At 38.0% G+C, this 13,012-nt stretch overlaps 1 protein-coding gene across 1 annotated transcript in view; it reads right to left on the bottom strand.

Annotated features, from left to right (window-relative positions):
* Window positions 1-10,075, bottom strand: part of LOC308659612 (solute carrier family 22 member 2-like) — a gene marked incomplete at its 5' end in the record, with an annotated part of 30,693 nt that extends 20,618 nt beyond the window's left edge. Inside the window, 3 exons of the mRNA XM_081313394.1 lie at window positions 2,978-3,132; window positions 6,774-6,877; window positions 9,662-10,075. Coding sequence (XP_081169520.1) covers window positions 2,978-3,132; window positions 6,774-6,877; window positions 9,662-10,075 — 673 coding nt within the window. The remainder of the gene's footprint in view (window positions 1-2,977; window positions 3,133-6,773; window positions 6,878-9,661) is intronic.
* Window positions 10,076-13,012: the final 2,937 nt, after the last annotated feature.

Raw genomic sequence — 13,012 nt, 5'->3', positions numbered from 1 at the left:
ACGAGAAGGAAGCCTTTAACTTTAATATGTTAATATACACTGTAGCAAAAGCAGGGCTTTTTTTCTCATAGAACGCTCAGTACGGCATTCTGGCACCTTTTTTTTGCAAAGAAAGAAAGAAAGAAAGAAACAGCTCCCTTATTGGCTTTCCTAAGCCTATTGCAGGGCTAGGCAAACCTGGCCCTTTTTTATGACTCGTGGACTTCAACTCCCAGAAATCCTGAGCCAGCCATGCTGAGGGGAAAGGGAGAGGTTTCCAAGCTGAGCCATGCTGGCTCAGGAATTCTGGGAGTTGAAGTCCTTGAGTCATAAAAGAGCCTGCACTAGAGGAGGACATTAAAATTATTTACAGGATTACTTCTTTAGGAACTAAACTTTTAGAATCTAAAACAGCTAATTCAGAAAAGCCAACAGGAAAGAACCTCACATTTTTCATCTGCTTCTGTCTTTTGGAAAGTAAAATTAGATAACAAAATAATCTATTCTTATGTTAACATCTCTGCAATGAAATCAAAGGTAACAGGAAAGAAATGAGAAACATTTTTCTCAATGTAATATGTCTAATTTAGCTGATTCTAGAAAAAAATAGTATCTTTTGTACACTCTTGAAAACTATTTTGAATCTAAACAATTCTTAAGAATGAAATATTCTTAATTTGGACCTTACTTTTACTGTTTGGACTGTTGTGTGTTTTGAAAAATAGATTATTTAGAATCTAGTTATGTTGCACTTCAGTCTTTAAATAATTAACCTAGTATATACATAACAATATATGATGTTTTCCCTGGTGAGCTTAACATCAATAACAACATGTATTAAAAAGGCTAAAATAATTTCTGGTGGTATTATCTGTATATTAAAATTTTGGACAAGCAGTGATCATGTATCCTAGCAAAAGATGTTACATATGTGCATAAGTGTAGTCAGTAGCATATGCCTTTTTAAAAATATCAAACATGCAAAGAAACAAAAATAAGTCCAAAATATCTGTATTACATCCAGAAATGCCAACTTTGCAACCAATATTTCTCATCCATAAATATGGCACCCTAAGGATACCTGCATACATGCAAATGCTTCTCTGGGAACAGTAACGCAACAGGGATTGCTTTTTCCTTCCAATAACACATACCTAAAACCAGTTTATTGCATTTGGCAATTGTACTAAAAAAAAAATCTCATCGTCAACCAATATAATTCATTTAATTTGAAATCAAGTGAAAAATTGACCTAAATTATTTTATTAAAACAAATTAATGGCAATTCTTTTATAAGAAGTTGCCTCAAACAAAATGAGTTTGACATACCAGCTCTAGATAGTTGAATGCTCCAAAATAAATTCTAGACCAGGCTTGCACATGCAGCCTACCAAGCACCCTTGGACAGAGCACAGACTTTTTTTTTAAAAAAGTAATAAAATCACCACCACTGCCCTGAAAGTCATGTTGCCTATTGCCTCCATGGCTTACCATGACCACGAGCTCCAACACTGTAGATGCTCCTCTAGTCACCAAATCATTGATTAGCCCACCAGCATTCCTTTGCAGACCACAAAGATTTTTAATTTATCAGTGTGGGCCTTTCCCTTCTACAAGTTGCTCAGATCTCTTCTAGATTTTCCTCTTGCCTTTCCTTGGTCTGTCACTGAGCAAGAATTGACTTTGTAGGGAAGCATATTATCATTTGATGTATATTTAACATATGTTCTACCTTTATTTACCAATTTGTATGCAATCCACATGGTGAGGTTTGGGGCAACTTACAATAGAAAAAAATATATTTTTAAAATCATAAGATTAAAACATAAAAGCAGGCTTCAGGGCTTTTTTTCTCACAGAACTCTCAGAATGGCGTTCCGGCACCTATTTTTGCACACACACAAAAAAAAGCTTTTGCATAAGCTATGCTACTCCATTGGCTTTCGAAAGCCTATTGGCTTCCGAAAGCCAATAGGAATTGCTGCTGAGCACGCCAAAAGACCTGGCTGGCAAATGTTGCACCGGCTAGTTGTCTGTAGCGAAAGCGAGTAGGCAGGAACTCTGCATCCCTCCCTGCTGCCCAACTACACCATCTCAACTAGGTAAGTAAGAGAGGACAAGGAGTGGGAGGTGGGTTCTGCGGAGTCCATGTGCACTCCTTCCTTGTGGTCACCCGTGTCAGCCAGGCTGGTGGCCTACCTGGTGCTGGACCTGCACCACCGTCGCCTGGCCCGCACCACTTCCACTGCCCGCCCCGCGCAGCCCCACCATATAGAGCGGGCTCTGCTGCTCCCACAGCACCAGCCGTGCCGGCTCCGGCTCCGGCCCCGGGGGGGGAGTCCGCCGCCAACACCCCTCGCACCTGTGACTGCAGCAGCGCCACCCCCACCCCCCCACCTCCTGTGCCTGCACCTTTTTTTAAAAAAAAAAAGCACTGAGCAAAAGTATCCCAAATTAATAAGGCTGCAAAAGGTTTGCAGTTTGAGACCTAACTAATGCATGATGGGGTGAGCTCCGGTTCTTGCCCCAGCTCCTGTCAACCTAGCAGCTTGAAAGCATGCCAATGAGAGTAGTTAAATAGGTACCACTTTGGTGGGAAGGTAACAGCATTTTATGCTCCTTTGGCATAAAGTCATGCCAGCCACGTAACCACTGAATGTCTTTGGACAATGCGGGCTCCCTCGACTAAGCAAACGGAGATGAGCACTGCCCCCTAGAGTTGGACATGACTGGGCAGGGGAAACCTTTACCTTTTTTTAATCTAATGTAAAATGATTTCTTAAAGCTTCAGAGACATCTTTTTCCTGAAATTACCGTATTAAATGTACTCAAAACTTTGGTTTTGACTTTCAAGAATGGGTTTGATTTATTAGAGTTGGGCTTGATCAGTACTAATTTAGAAAATAGGGTTAAAGATTAAATCTCAGTTGGATTCCACTAATGTGTTAGATTCTGTCCTCTTGCAGAATACCAATCTGTGGGAAAGTGTCGTACTTACTCAGACTGTAACCTGCCATCCAGCTGCCTTTGCTGAACAGACCTTGGATGAAACGAAATATCACAGACCATAAGTAGCTTGGTGAGAAGGCAACAAGTACTCCAGAGATTGTAGTTACCAGGATAGCAATTAAAAGGCTTACTTTCCGTCCAAATCTGCATTAAGAGAAATAACAGATAAAGATGCTCAGAAAGATACAAGGAAAGTCATAAGCTGAAGCTGCCCTAGTGCAGGGGTAGGCAACCTCAGCATAGCTGACTCAGGAATTCTGGGAGTTGAAGTCCATGAGTCATAAAAGAGCTGATGTTACCTATCCCTGCCCTAGTGGCACTGCCCTGAGTAGGAGATGGACCTGTAAGGTGCCTTCTAACCATCTCATTCCAGCCAATTTGTTTAGCTCTGTCTAGGCTCATCATTGCCGCCTTGGTTCACACAACATCTAAACCTTAAATTTACTCTACTCATGTAACATGCTCTTCCAAAATAGATTAACCAGATATGGCTTAAGATGATTTACAATTCATATAATTGGCTAAGACAATGACTGGCCACCCACAACACACTGAATCCTAAATTTTCCAGGCTTAGGTGAGATTAGTGTAGTGTAGCTCAGCAAACTAAGTTTTGAGTTGCTAAGAATTTTCTTGAACACCATGAATAAAGATAGATTATGATCAATCTATCCCTGCCTCAGCTGACAAAACCACTAGTTGAGTAGCCTTGCCTAAAGGAATGCATGTTTTTCTTCAGCAATAGTAAGCAACCTGCATCATAGCGTTTGATTTACAGTAGTGAATCTGGACACAAGGTGGCAATGTTCACAGCAATATAAAGCATTGTAGGTCCAATTTTCTATTATCCTTCTTTGATGAGACATTTATATCTGCACCCTAATTTTATTTATTCACCAGGTTTAAGAATAGAAAACTTTACAAGCTTCTTGCTTTTACAAGAGAAGGCAGAAAAAAATGTAAATAATCCTGATACCCATCAATCTGTCAAGATCAAACAAAGGGACTTAATGTATACACGTATCATATGTTTATGTGCATGAAAGTATGTGTGTTCCTCATGCATGTGTGTGTGTTTTTCAAGCTGCTAAGGAATTGGTTTAAAGCAGGGATTAATAACTGAGGCTCCGGGAGTGTTTGGCACCAGGAAGAGAAAAGTCTTGCTTTAACCCCAAATCAAAATAAATGTTGAAACAATATCAACTGCATTTTCCATAGGTTTAGTAAAACAATAACTCAAAAATACGCAATTTGAGGGGGCCAGGGGCCTCTATATCTGCCAAAGAGCTGCAGGTGAGCATCACCATAAGGAGCAAACCAAAATATCCCCCCACCTTTATTTCCTTTAGGCTTTTAAGTGTGGGAACAGAAGTAATTCACTCTTAAATCATTACCCACAAATGTTAAAATCTAGGAGATAATTAGGATCATGCTTTAGATTTGCAAGTAAAATGGGAGAAAACTGTCACCTTAATCAAATTCACAATTCCCATCTTATTTTGAGCGTGTGTGTGTGTGTGTGTGTGTGTGTGTGTGTGTGTGTGTGTGTACCAAAATAACAAAAATCTTGACATTGAAATTTTACCATTGCTGTTGCTAGATTTGGAATTCATAATGGGTCATCTATTCCTGATCTCACAAAATGTTTGCCACAGATAGGAATACAGGGAGAAGCACTTCCTGTTAAGTTTCTTTACACATAAAAATATTTTCTTCTTGTCCCAAAGGTGGCTTTTCCCCCCCCAAAAGGCAATCTTTTTTTTCCTCCTTTGGAAACTCCAAGAAGCTTCTTCAATTCTGACTGGTGGGGAATGGAAGGATTTATATTCTTTGCAGTCATATTCTTTGTTAGCTCTCTGAGAGTCACTGAGGCCATGTGAGAATTTATCTGTGTCTTCAGGTTCACCTGAATCAGAATCAAATTATTATTATTATTATTATTATTATTATTATTATTATTATTATTATTATTATTATTATTATTATTATTATTATTATTATTATTATTATTATTATTATTATTATTATTATTATTATTATTATTATTATTATTATTATTATTATTATTTATTAAATTTTTATACCGCCCTTCTCCCGAAGGACTCAGGGCGGTGAACAGGGCATATCTTAAAACTACAAAAGTACAAAAGTTAAAAAAGAATTAAATTATTGCCCACAATAAAAACAATAAAAAATATATATAAATATTAAAACCCTAAGTGATTCCCCATCAGGCCAGGCCAGCTTGTTCAAATAAATGGGTCTTTAACCCGCGCCGGAAGGAGCGGAGATCCGGTGCCATCCGGAGCTCAACCGGCAGTGTGGAATCTTCTTGGGACTGTTGAAAAGGCTCCATTGCAAACAGGAGATGGGGGTGTTGTATCCCTCCCCTTCATGAATGAGCAAAATGCTTTTAAAGAAAAAACCCCCAAGAAAGTCCAGTTGCCTTTTGGGGACAACCATGACTTGGATGATTGAGAATCTCCATAGATATTTTCTTCTTTGTTCTTACTTTTTTGCACTTTGCCAAACATTGTTCATCCTGAAACAATGTATACATGAATGTATATACATTTATTTTTAAAAGTTGGATGAAAATTGGAGTATTAGGAGAAGAGTTTGAAGAAGGGAGGGATTCTACAAAGCTTTTAAAAAGAAGACCAGAAGGATGGTGCAGCTTCGGCAGAAAATGTGAGAGGAAACACTGGAACATTTTTAGCTTCTTAGGGCTAGGAATGGTGGAATCCCCATTGCTTTCAGCTAAACTAACAAATCCCATTGAGAATCATGCACTGAAAAACAACATAATATTCAAGAGCAAAGCACCATGGAAAGAAAAATAAATAAAGCTTTATTTTATTTATCCTCTCTTCTCCCCATCCAGAGGAAAGCATCTTTCTACCACTGGTCTTTTTAAAGCAGCAGTACAGGGTCTTTGCAAGCCAAGATTTGAGTGCCAGTTTGGATTTTAATCTCTGTTTATTTTCTCAATCAAAACCTCATTTTAGAATATTGGGATTCTTTTTACAGATAATTCCTTGTAAGATTATTTCTCTGAGTTCTGACTGTCCAACTCAGCTTGTATGTCAAGCTTATTCATTTTACCATGTGCTTTCTCTAAATTGGCTCACTTTCTTCATCATATTCAGACACTTCTCAGTGACCTGTTGAAGAATAAAAATCCTTTTGGCAGAATTTCTGCCCAGGATACAGCCATACGGTGTTTCCCACATTTACCTGATTATCACTCTTATATCTTCACGTCAGAATGCTGGCACACACTTTCCCCAAACCTTTATCATACTAATCCTCCTGTAATTTTTCCTTTCATGCTTCTTACTTTCCCATAATTTTTAGGAGCAACATTTTTCAAACCAGCAGAAATAGGAGCACAAATGCACCATCAGCAAACCATATCCACATTTTAACATTTCTTCGTTGTAACATTTTTGCAGCCTTCCCATTTTTCTGCATTCTCACAACTTTTATACCGTAATTTTCTATAAAGCTTTTTCTTGGTCAAAAATATTCCCAGCATTTGTTTCAACTCCATTCTTTTATATAATCATTATTGTTCTGGAACCCATCTCAAAAATATTCCTTCCAGGATTACCTCACTTCAATTGCATCCAAAATAATTTATTCACTTCTGTTTTTAATTCCATTCACTCTAATGGAGGCAGTTTAGTTCTCTTCACCCACTTTCAGAACAGATTTTCATTTCCAGCAATCCTTGCTTTCCATTATTCATACTTAGTTTCAACAAGATTAAACGATGCACCTACCTGTCTGCTATGTAGCCAGTGAATATAGATCCAACCAGAAACCCAGCATTCACAGCTGACTGAAACACATCTAGTTTCCAGGAATCTCCACACACCAAGTTAAACTGAGGAGACAAAAAGCAGTAAAGTAAAATTATAGAGTTCTAATCATTAAGACAGTTGAGAGCTGTTCACAGAAAAATCTACAATGAAAAGGGAAACATAAAACCAAACTAAATCAGATTTATTCCCAGATCCCTTCCTGAAAACTGCTTTGCTCCAAATTTAAGAGAATATTTTTTGTTTTTGTTTTTCTGGTTGTATTCTACTAAATTATTGTTGAACAGGCCAGATCTTTAGTTTTCCATCATCATTCAAACAATTCGGGAAGACAAAGGAAGATACTATTTGACAAGTATGTATGTATGTATGTATGCAGTGCTTTTTTTGTAAAAGAAAAAGGTGCCGGAACTCACACATGTCATACAACCTGCCTTGCCTACCCTACAAGGTTCCATCCAAAAAAGGTGCCGGAACTCCGTTCTGAGCGTTCTATGAGAAAAAAAGCCATGTATGTATGTATGTATGTATGTATGTATGTATGTATTTTCTTATCTCATTTGCCAAAAACATATGATTCCCCATGGTAGTTTGGGAAATTTCGTTCTACCAAGAGAACACAAAATGCTGATGCAAGCCTTGGGAAGGCGCCAGCAGCTGCCTTGTGAAGGGCCGAGCCTGGCATCCTTTATCAACTGAGGGAGAAGATAGCAAAGGTCAGTTGCGGACACCAGGGATGATAGAGCAAGGTTAGCCAAAACGGCAGAGATGGGGGGGGGAGATGACATTTGAGGGGAGTTGAAGTAGGAGTAAGTGCAGCAGGGCAGGAGAAGCGTGAGGTAATTACCTAACAATGCATGGTTCTGGTCTAACAACTGCAATGGGGACTATCAATATTGCTGTCACTAAGTGGTGCAGTCAGCTGATGTTTCACTTAATACCTGCTTTGTTTAGTGACATAAATTGGGTCTGTCAGGGGAGAGATTGCAAAATGATGTTTGGGAGCCAACTGATTGTTCTGCAGAAAGGATAGGCAAAACAAACAATGCTGAACTAAACTAAGTGAAGGTCCTCCACTCTTATCTCCAGATGAGTAAGTCACTATCCAGGAAATAACTACAAGTTCAGAAAACATGGCAAAGGGGTTTTAAAATGAAGAAATTTTTAATCCAGATGTTTATCCTATGGAACAGATCCTTTAATGTTATAACCAGTAAATATGCTTTCTCTTCTTTGATCACCTTCTCCTATGGATTAGGAGTTTGCAGACAACTATCAGAATAGACAAGAAATGTGTTACAACAGTATCTGTAAAGACATTGAGGATGGAAACAGAGATGGAAAAAAAATCTCTCAACTACCATGTTTCTCTGAAAGTAAACCACCCCCAAAAGTAAGCCCCAGCTGATTTTCAGGGGGTGGGCCTAATATAAGCCCTCTCCCCGAAAGTAAACCCTACTTAAGGGCCTGCACGGACAGCCTGCCTCTATGACGAGGTGAAGTCAATGGAGGAGGGGGGAATCTGATCCACAGTACAGGTATACTGGTTCCTTACCACCGCCTGGCTTGTTCTGCAGCCTCATGGCAGCGGCATTGGGCATGAAGTTCGAGGCGGCAAATAGCCAGTTTTGGCATGACACGGCCGTTTGCCTCTAGCCACGGCCATTTGCCACCTCACATGTCGCACCCAATGCCACTGCCATGAAGGCTGGTGGGTCTTCCCCTCTTCTGACCCACGTGCCATTATACCAGTTCTTTACTGCCACCCGGCTTGTACCTGACTCCCAGCCCCATGCCATTTCTCCAAGATCCACTGCAGCAAAGTGCAGGGGAACAAAATAAGTTTTTTTGGGGGGAGGGAAAGGTCAATCAATTCCAACTTTGTGAGATTTTTTTTTCATGAGAAGTTGCAATTGATTGATTGACCTTTTTTCTTCCTCCAAAAAACTTATTTTCTTTCCCTGCATGTGGTGGCGGCGGATCGCGAAGGAGAAATGGCTGGAAGTCAGATAAGGAAAGAAATGAAATTCCCGGGTGGAGTGAGGACATCTGGGCAGTGGTGTGCCAAACTCTCCAGCTCCATGGGGAAGGGGCAGCCAGCATGGGTGCTGATGGCAGGATTCCTGCCCGCTTCACCACCCTCCCCCCTCCAGCATCTGGTGGCTCTGTAGGCAGAGCTGACATGTGTGAGTTCTGGCACCTTTTTTTTTTTTTACAAAAAAAGCACTGATTAGATCATTATCCATTTGGAAGGGTATAGGAAGAGATGGAATACCCACTGAAATATAACCACCAAAAGAAGAAGAAAAGTCCTAATCAAGCTATGTTAACAAATCTGGAGAAAATTGTGGCCAACAGACTGGAATAAATCAATCTACAGCCCAATACAAAAAAAAAATCCAATATACAAACTGTCATGCAAAATTCTTAATTGTACATGCTAGCAAATAATGCTTGGGATCATTCAACACAAATTAGAGCTTCTTAAGGCCATTCACTCCCTCTCAGCCCTAAGAAGCAAGCAATAGTAAAGCATTTCCAAATCTTGTCAAGAAACCTGTAGGTATTAGTCCAGGTAGTTGCTGGAAGTAAACATTGAGTCAAAGGCATATGTACACATGCGCATGGACAATAGAGAAAGAGAGGGATAAATAAGTTGAGTTTGCTCTTTAAAATGTTTACAAATTTTAACCCCTGGGTATGCACATTCCAGAATTCTCTGTAGTAGCCATGGGAAAAATGCATTTCTCTTCTTGCTGAATAAATCCAAGGGGGAAACCATGACACGGCAGATATTTTTAAAACAAAATCTTATAATTGTTAGATCTGAAACAACTGCAAGACTTTACCTCAGTCACAATGGATAAGATTGAAGCATCATAAAGCCAGCCATCTTGACAAGTGGTCACAAGGAGGCTCCTGTTCTCCTGACTGGTGAAGTCTTCCAGGGGATTTGTACAGCTCAGTCCACTTTCATTCCAGTTGATATTGTATCTCATGCATTGAGGGGTGTAAGTATCCTCTTTAGATGTCCCTTTTGGAACAGTGTGATTCAGTTCTTCTTCAAGAGTCCAGCCACACCGGTTGCTTAATTCAGTAACTCCTGGAGTCCTACAACGGTGCTCTGGTGTAAACCCTAGAAAAACAACTCCTACATAGACTGGGGCAAAGACAGCTGAGAGAAAGCAAATGAGAAAAAAGACCCTTTTCTGGAAGAAGTCAAATTCACCAATGTGTTCCAAAAGATCATCAAAGTCAGGCATTTTGGATAAAGGCTGGTTCAATTGCAATCCAGTATTTAATTGAACTGAGAAGAGAGATGCTTATACAACAAGGCATTTAGCCACAAGATAAAGAGTTAATTTATGAATGATTAAGCCATCCATTGCAACCTTTATAGATGTTTCACCAGAGGAAAAATAATCTCAGTAAGCTTCAAATATATTTAGTGGCTTGTTTGACTTATTTGGTAATAAAGTTCTATGAAGTGTTCCAGAAATCATAATTTCACTGACTTGTTGTGGGTGAAAAATGAACAAAAACCAAATGAACAATCAGGATTTGTTCCTGAATGCAAATATCAATGTGAACACTAGTAGTAGTACAATCAGCAAACCTCTGATGGAGAGCAAAGTCTCTTTCTCCTGCTTCCCAGAATATTTTTTCCAGTGTTGGACATTAGAAATACTCTTGTATAATCACGTACTCTGCATTCCATAGTACATTTCTTCAATTGCTATCCCTAATTCACCCTGTAATGAACATTCTAGGAAAAAGCCGTCATGAGTTAGACTGTCAATCTGGAGAGAGGTACAATGATTCTGTTACAATTTGACTTTCAGAGCTATTCAACAGAGCTATCGGCTAATTGTTAATACTCTAGATTAGTACAATTTTAAAGTAATACTATTTCCATTATTATTTTTTAAAAGCCCAAACAACATATACAAAAATCACATACACACACTGTACAATATTCACACTATGTGTTTGTATCTATATACAGATAAACATGCACGTATTTCTTAATATGTATGTTTAGAATCATAATTGATTAAGGGATCTTCTAACTTCCGAACTACTTACATCAACAAAGACATGATGGATCTCCATTGCTTAATTTCCAACATTTTTCTTTAGTACCTGCTAACAAATCTAAGTCGTGCAATTTGAATTTCTACAATTGCAACCATACAACAGCAGACTGTAATAATTCTTTTTCCTAAAGAGTATCTTCATTGTTCATTATTGCATAATTCAGCACACCTCTAAAAAGCTCTCATAATATTTCATTTATTCACACACGTTTCAAAGAATATTTCCCCACTTAATACCAGCTTAATATTAATTTCAGGCATACTAATTAAACAGAAATGTTTAAGTTATTTTAAAAATGTGTATGCATCTTAAAAGTTTTTCCTTACCCGACTTTCATTTAAACCCAGTTGTGGCCATGAATAACAAATACTGATTTTTTTCACCCTTTATAAAAAAAATAAATCAAATCTAGCAGTCAAATTTATGCTATTTTCTATTTAAACAACATCCAGTTTGGCATATTTGTTTGTTTGACACTAATTCCACAAAATGCATCATTTGTTTGTTTATTGCATTTGTATCCTGTCATATCTGTAAAGGTTCTGAGTCGTTTACAGTTAAAAGCCAGTGAAGTAAAAAGTAAGTAAAGCAAAAGTTAAAAAAAATAATGGACTGTATAGTGCCTTCACTAGATGACATTTGCCCAAACTACATCAGCTCATTCAGAGATTTTAGGGGAGTTGAACTGTTAGCTAAGAGCCTTGGGAAAGCAGACAGCTCTCATTTATACCCTTTGCAACTTTTTCCCAAATCCTGAAAAACAGCCCCGATTCATGTTTTTGAAATTCACTGGCAAAATGGCTACATTTTGTTGCATGATTTGGGGCATTAAAAAAAAAAGAGCGGGGGATGTTTTAGGTGCAGAAATGGGAATGATTGCTTCCTGAGGCCACCTGACCTCGTTTAATTTTTCTTTTTGGAAACAAAATCAGCTGTTTTGCCATAATTTTCACAGCTCAGGGTATTGGGGGGGGACACACATAGTTTGCAGATTGTACACCCCTCATTCAACACGTTCATTAATTCTCACTTTATTGCAAGTGATGTCTTATTAAAAAAATCAATTGTTCACCACTTAAGTTTTTATCATGAATGCTTGATAGGAACATTGATAGAATGTCATTGGAAGTGACATCCCTTGAAAGATTGCAATCCTGGCTCCCCATAGCTGACTTGTCTTTAAAACAAAAATACTCAGTTTTTTTAACCAGTCTTTACAGGATTTTGCTTCCAAGTACTTCACCCCTTGCATCATTCTTCCTTAGGCTGTTATGTTGCTTTTTCACTTCATAAAGTAAGAAAAAAGCAAAACCTCTTGTTCTTTTTTTCCTCCAATTAAAGTTGGCAAGCATATTTTCTCAGCTTTTATTCTCAAAAACAAAACTCCAAGTAAAAAGGCAGCAGTTACCGATCAGATATGATCACTGGCTATCCATGTCGAAATATAGTTCTGTTAGATTAAATGACAGTATTATACATATCAAATTCATGTAGATTGGAACTGCTGTGTAAAATGTATAATAAAATGAATGTAAATATACACATCGGTGAGAAACCGTTTGATTTATATAATTTTGCTGTAATTGTATTGCTTCTTTTTCCTTTGTCCTTTCATTTTTCTTTTCTCTTTATTATTTAGTCATAATCATAATTTAATTTGCAAATTAAATTTTATCTAAAACTTTATATTCTTACATTCAAAATTTCTCAGATGTAGAAAGATAACTTTTTTTAAAAAAAAACAAACTTGGTTAGTTAAATCTACCTTGAATCAATAAGAAAACTGACAACCTTTTGCTTCTTTTAGAGGAAAAACCATGTTAGGGGAAAGAGAGAAAGTAAGATTTCTGATCTGCTGTTAGATACTTACCTGTCTGAGCAGTTTCTGATGTTTGATGGTAATTCCTTTCTTAAAGTTTAGATGATTTTTCCCCCTTCCACTTACTTTACACAGATATTTCTGCAACTAAACTGAAGCAGTAACTTGAATTGCTTCCATTAGAAAATGGAAGACCGTAAATTTAAATCTATTTACTTTTCAACCAAGTTCAGCTGTTTGGCTGAGTCAGGGAGAATTGCAGGGTCAAGGTATGAAGAGAGCT

The sequence above is a fragment of the Vipera berus genome, assembly GCF_964194415.1.
Source record: "Vipera berus genome assembly, chromosome: 1".
In the NCBI taxonomy this organism is placed as follows: domain Eukaryota; kingdom Metazoa; phylum Chordata; class Lepidosauria; order Squamata; family Viperidae; genus Vipera; species Vipera berus.
The sequence above is the reverse complement of the archived record's forward strand: the minus strand, read 5'-3'. Positions and strand labels throughout refer to the sequence as shown.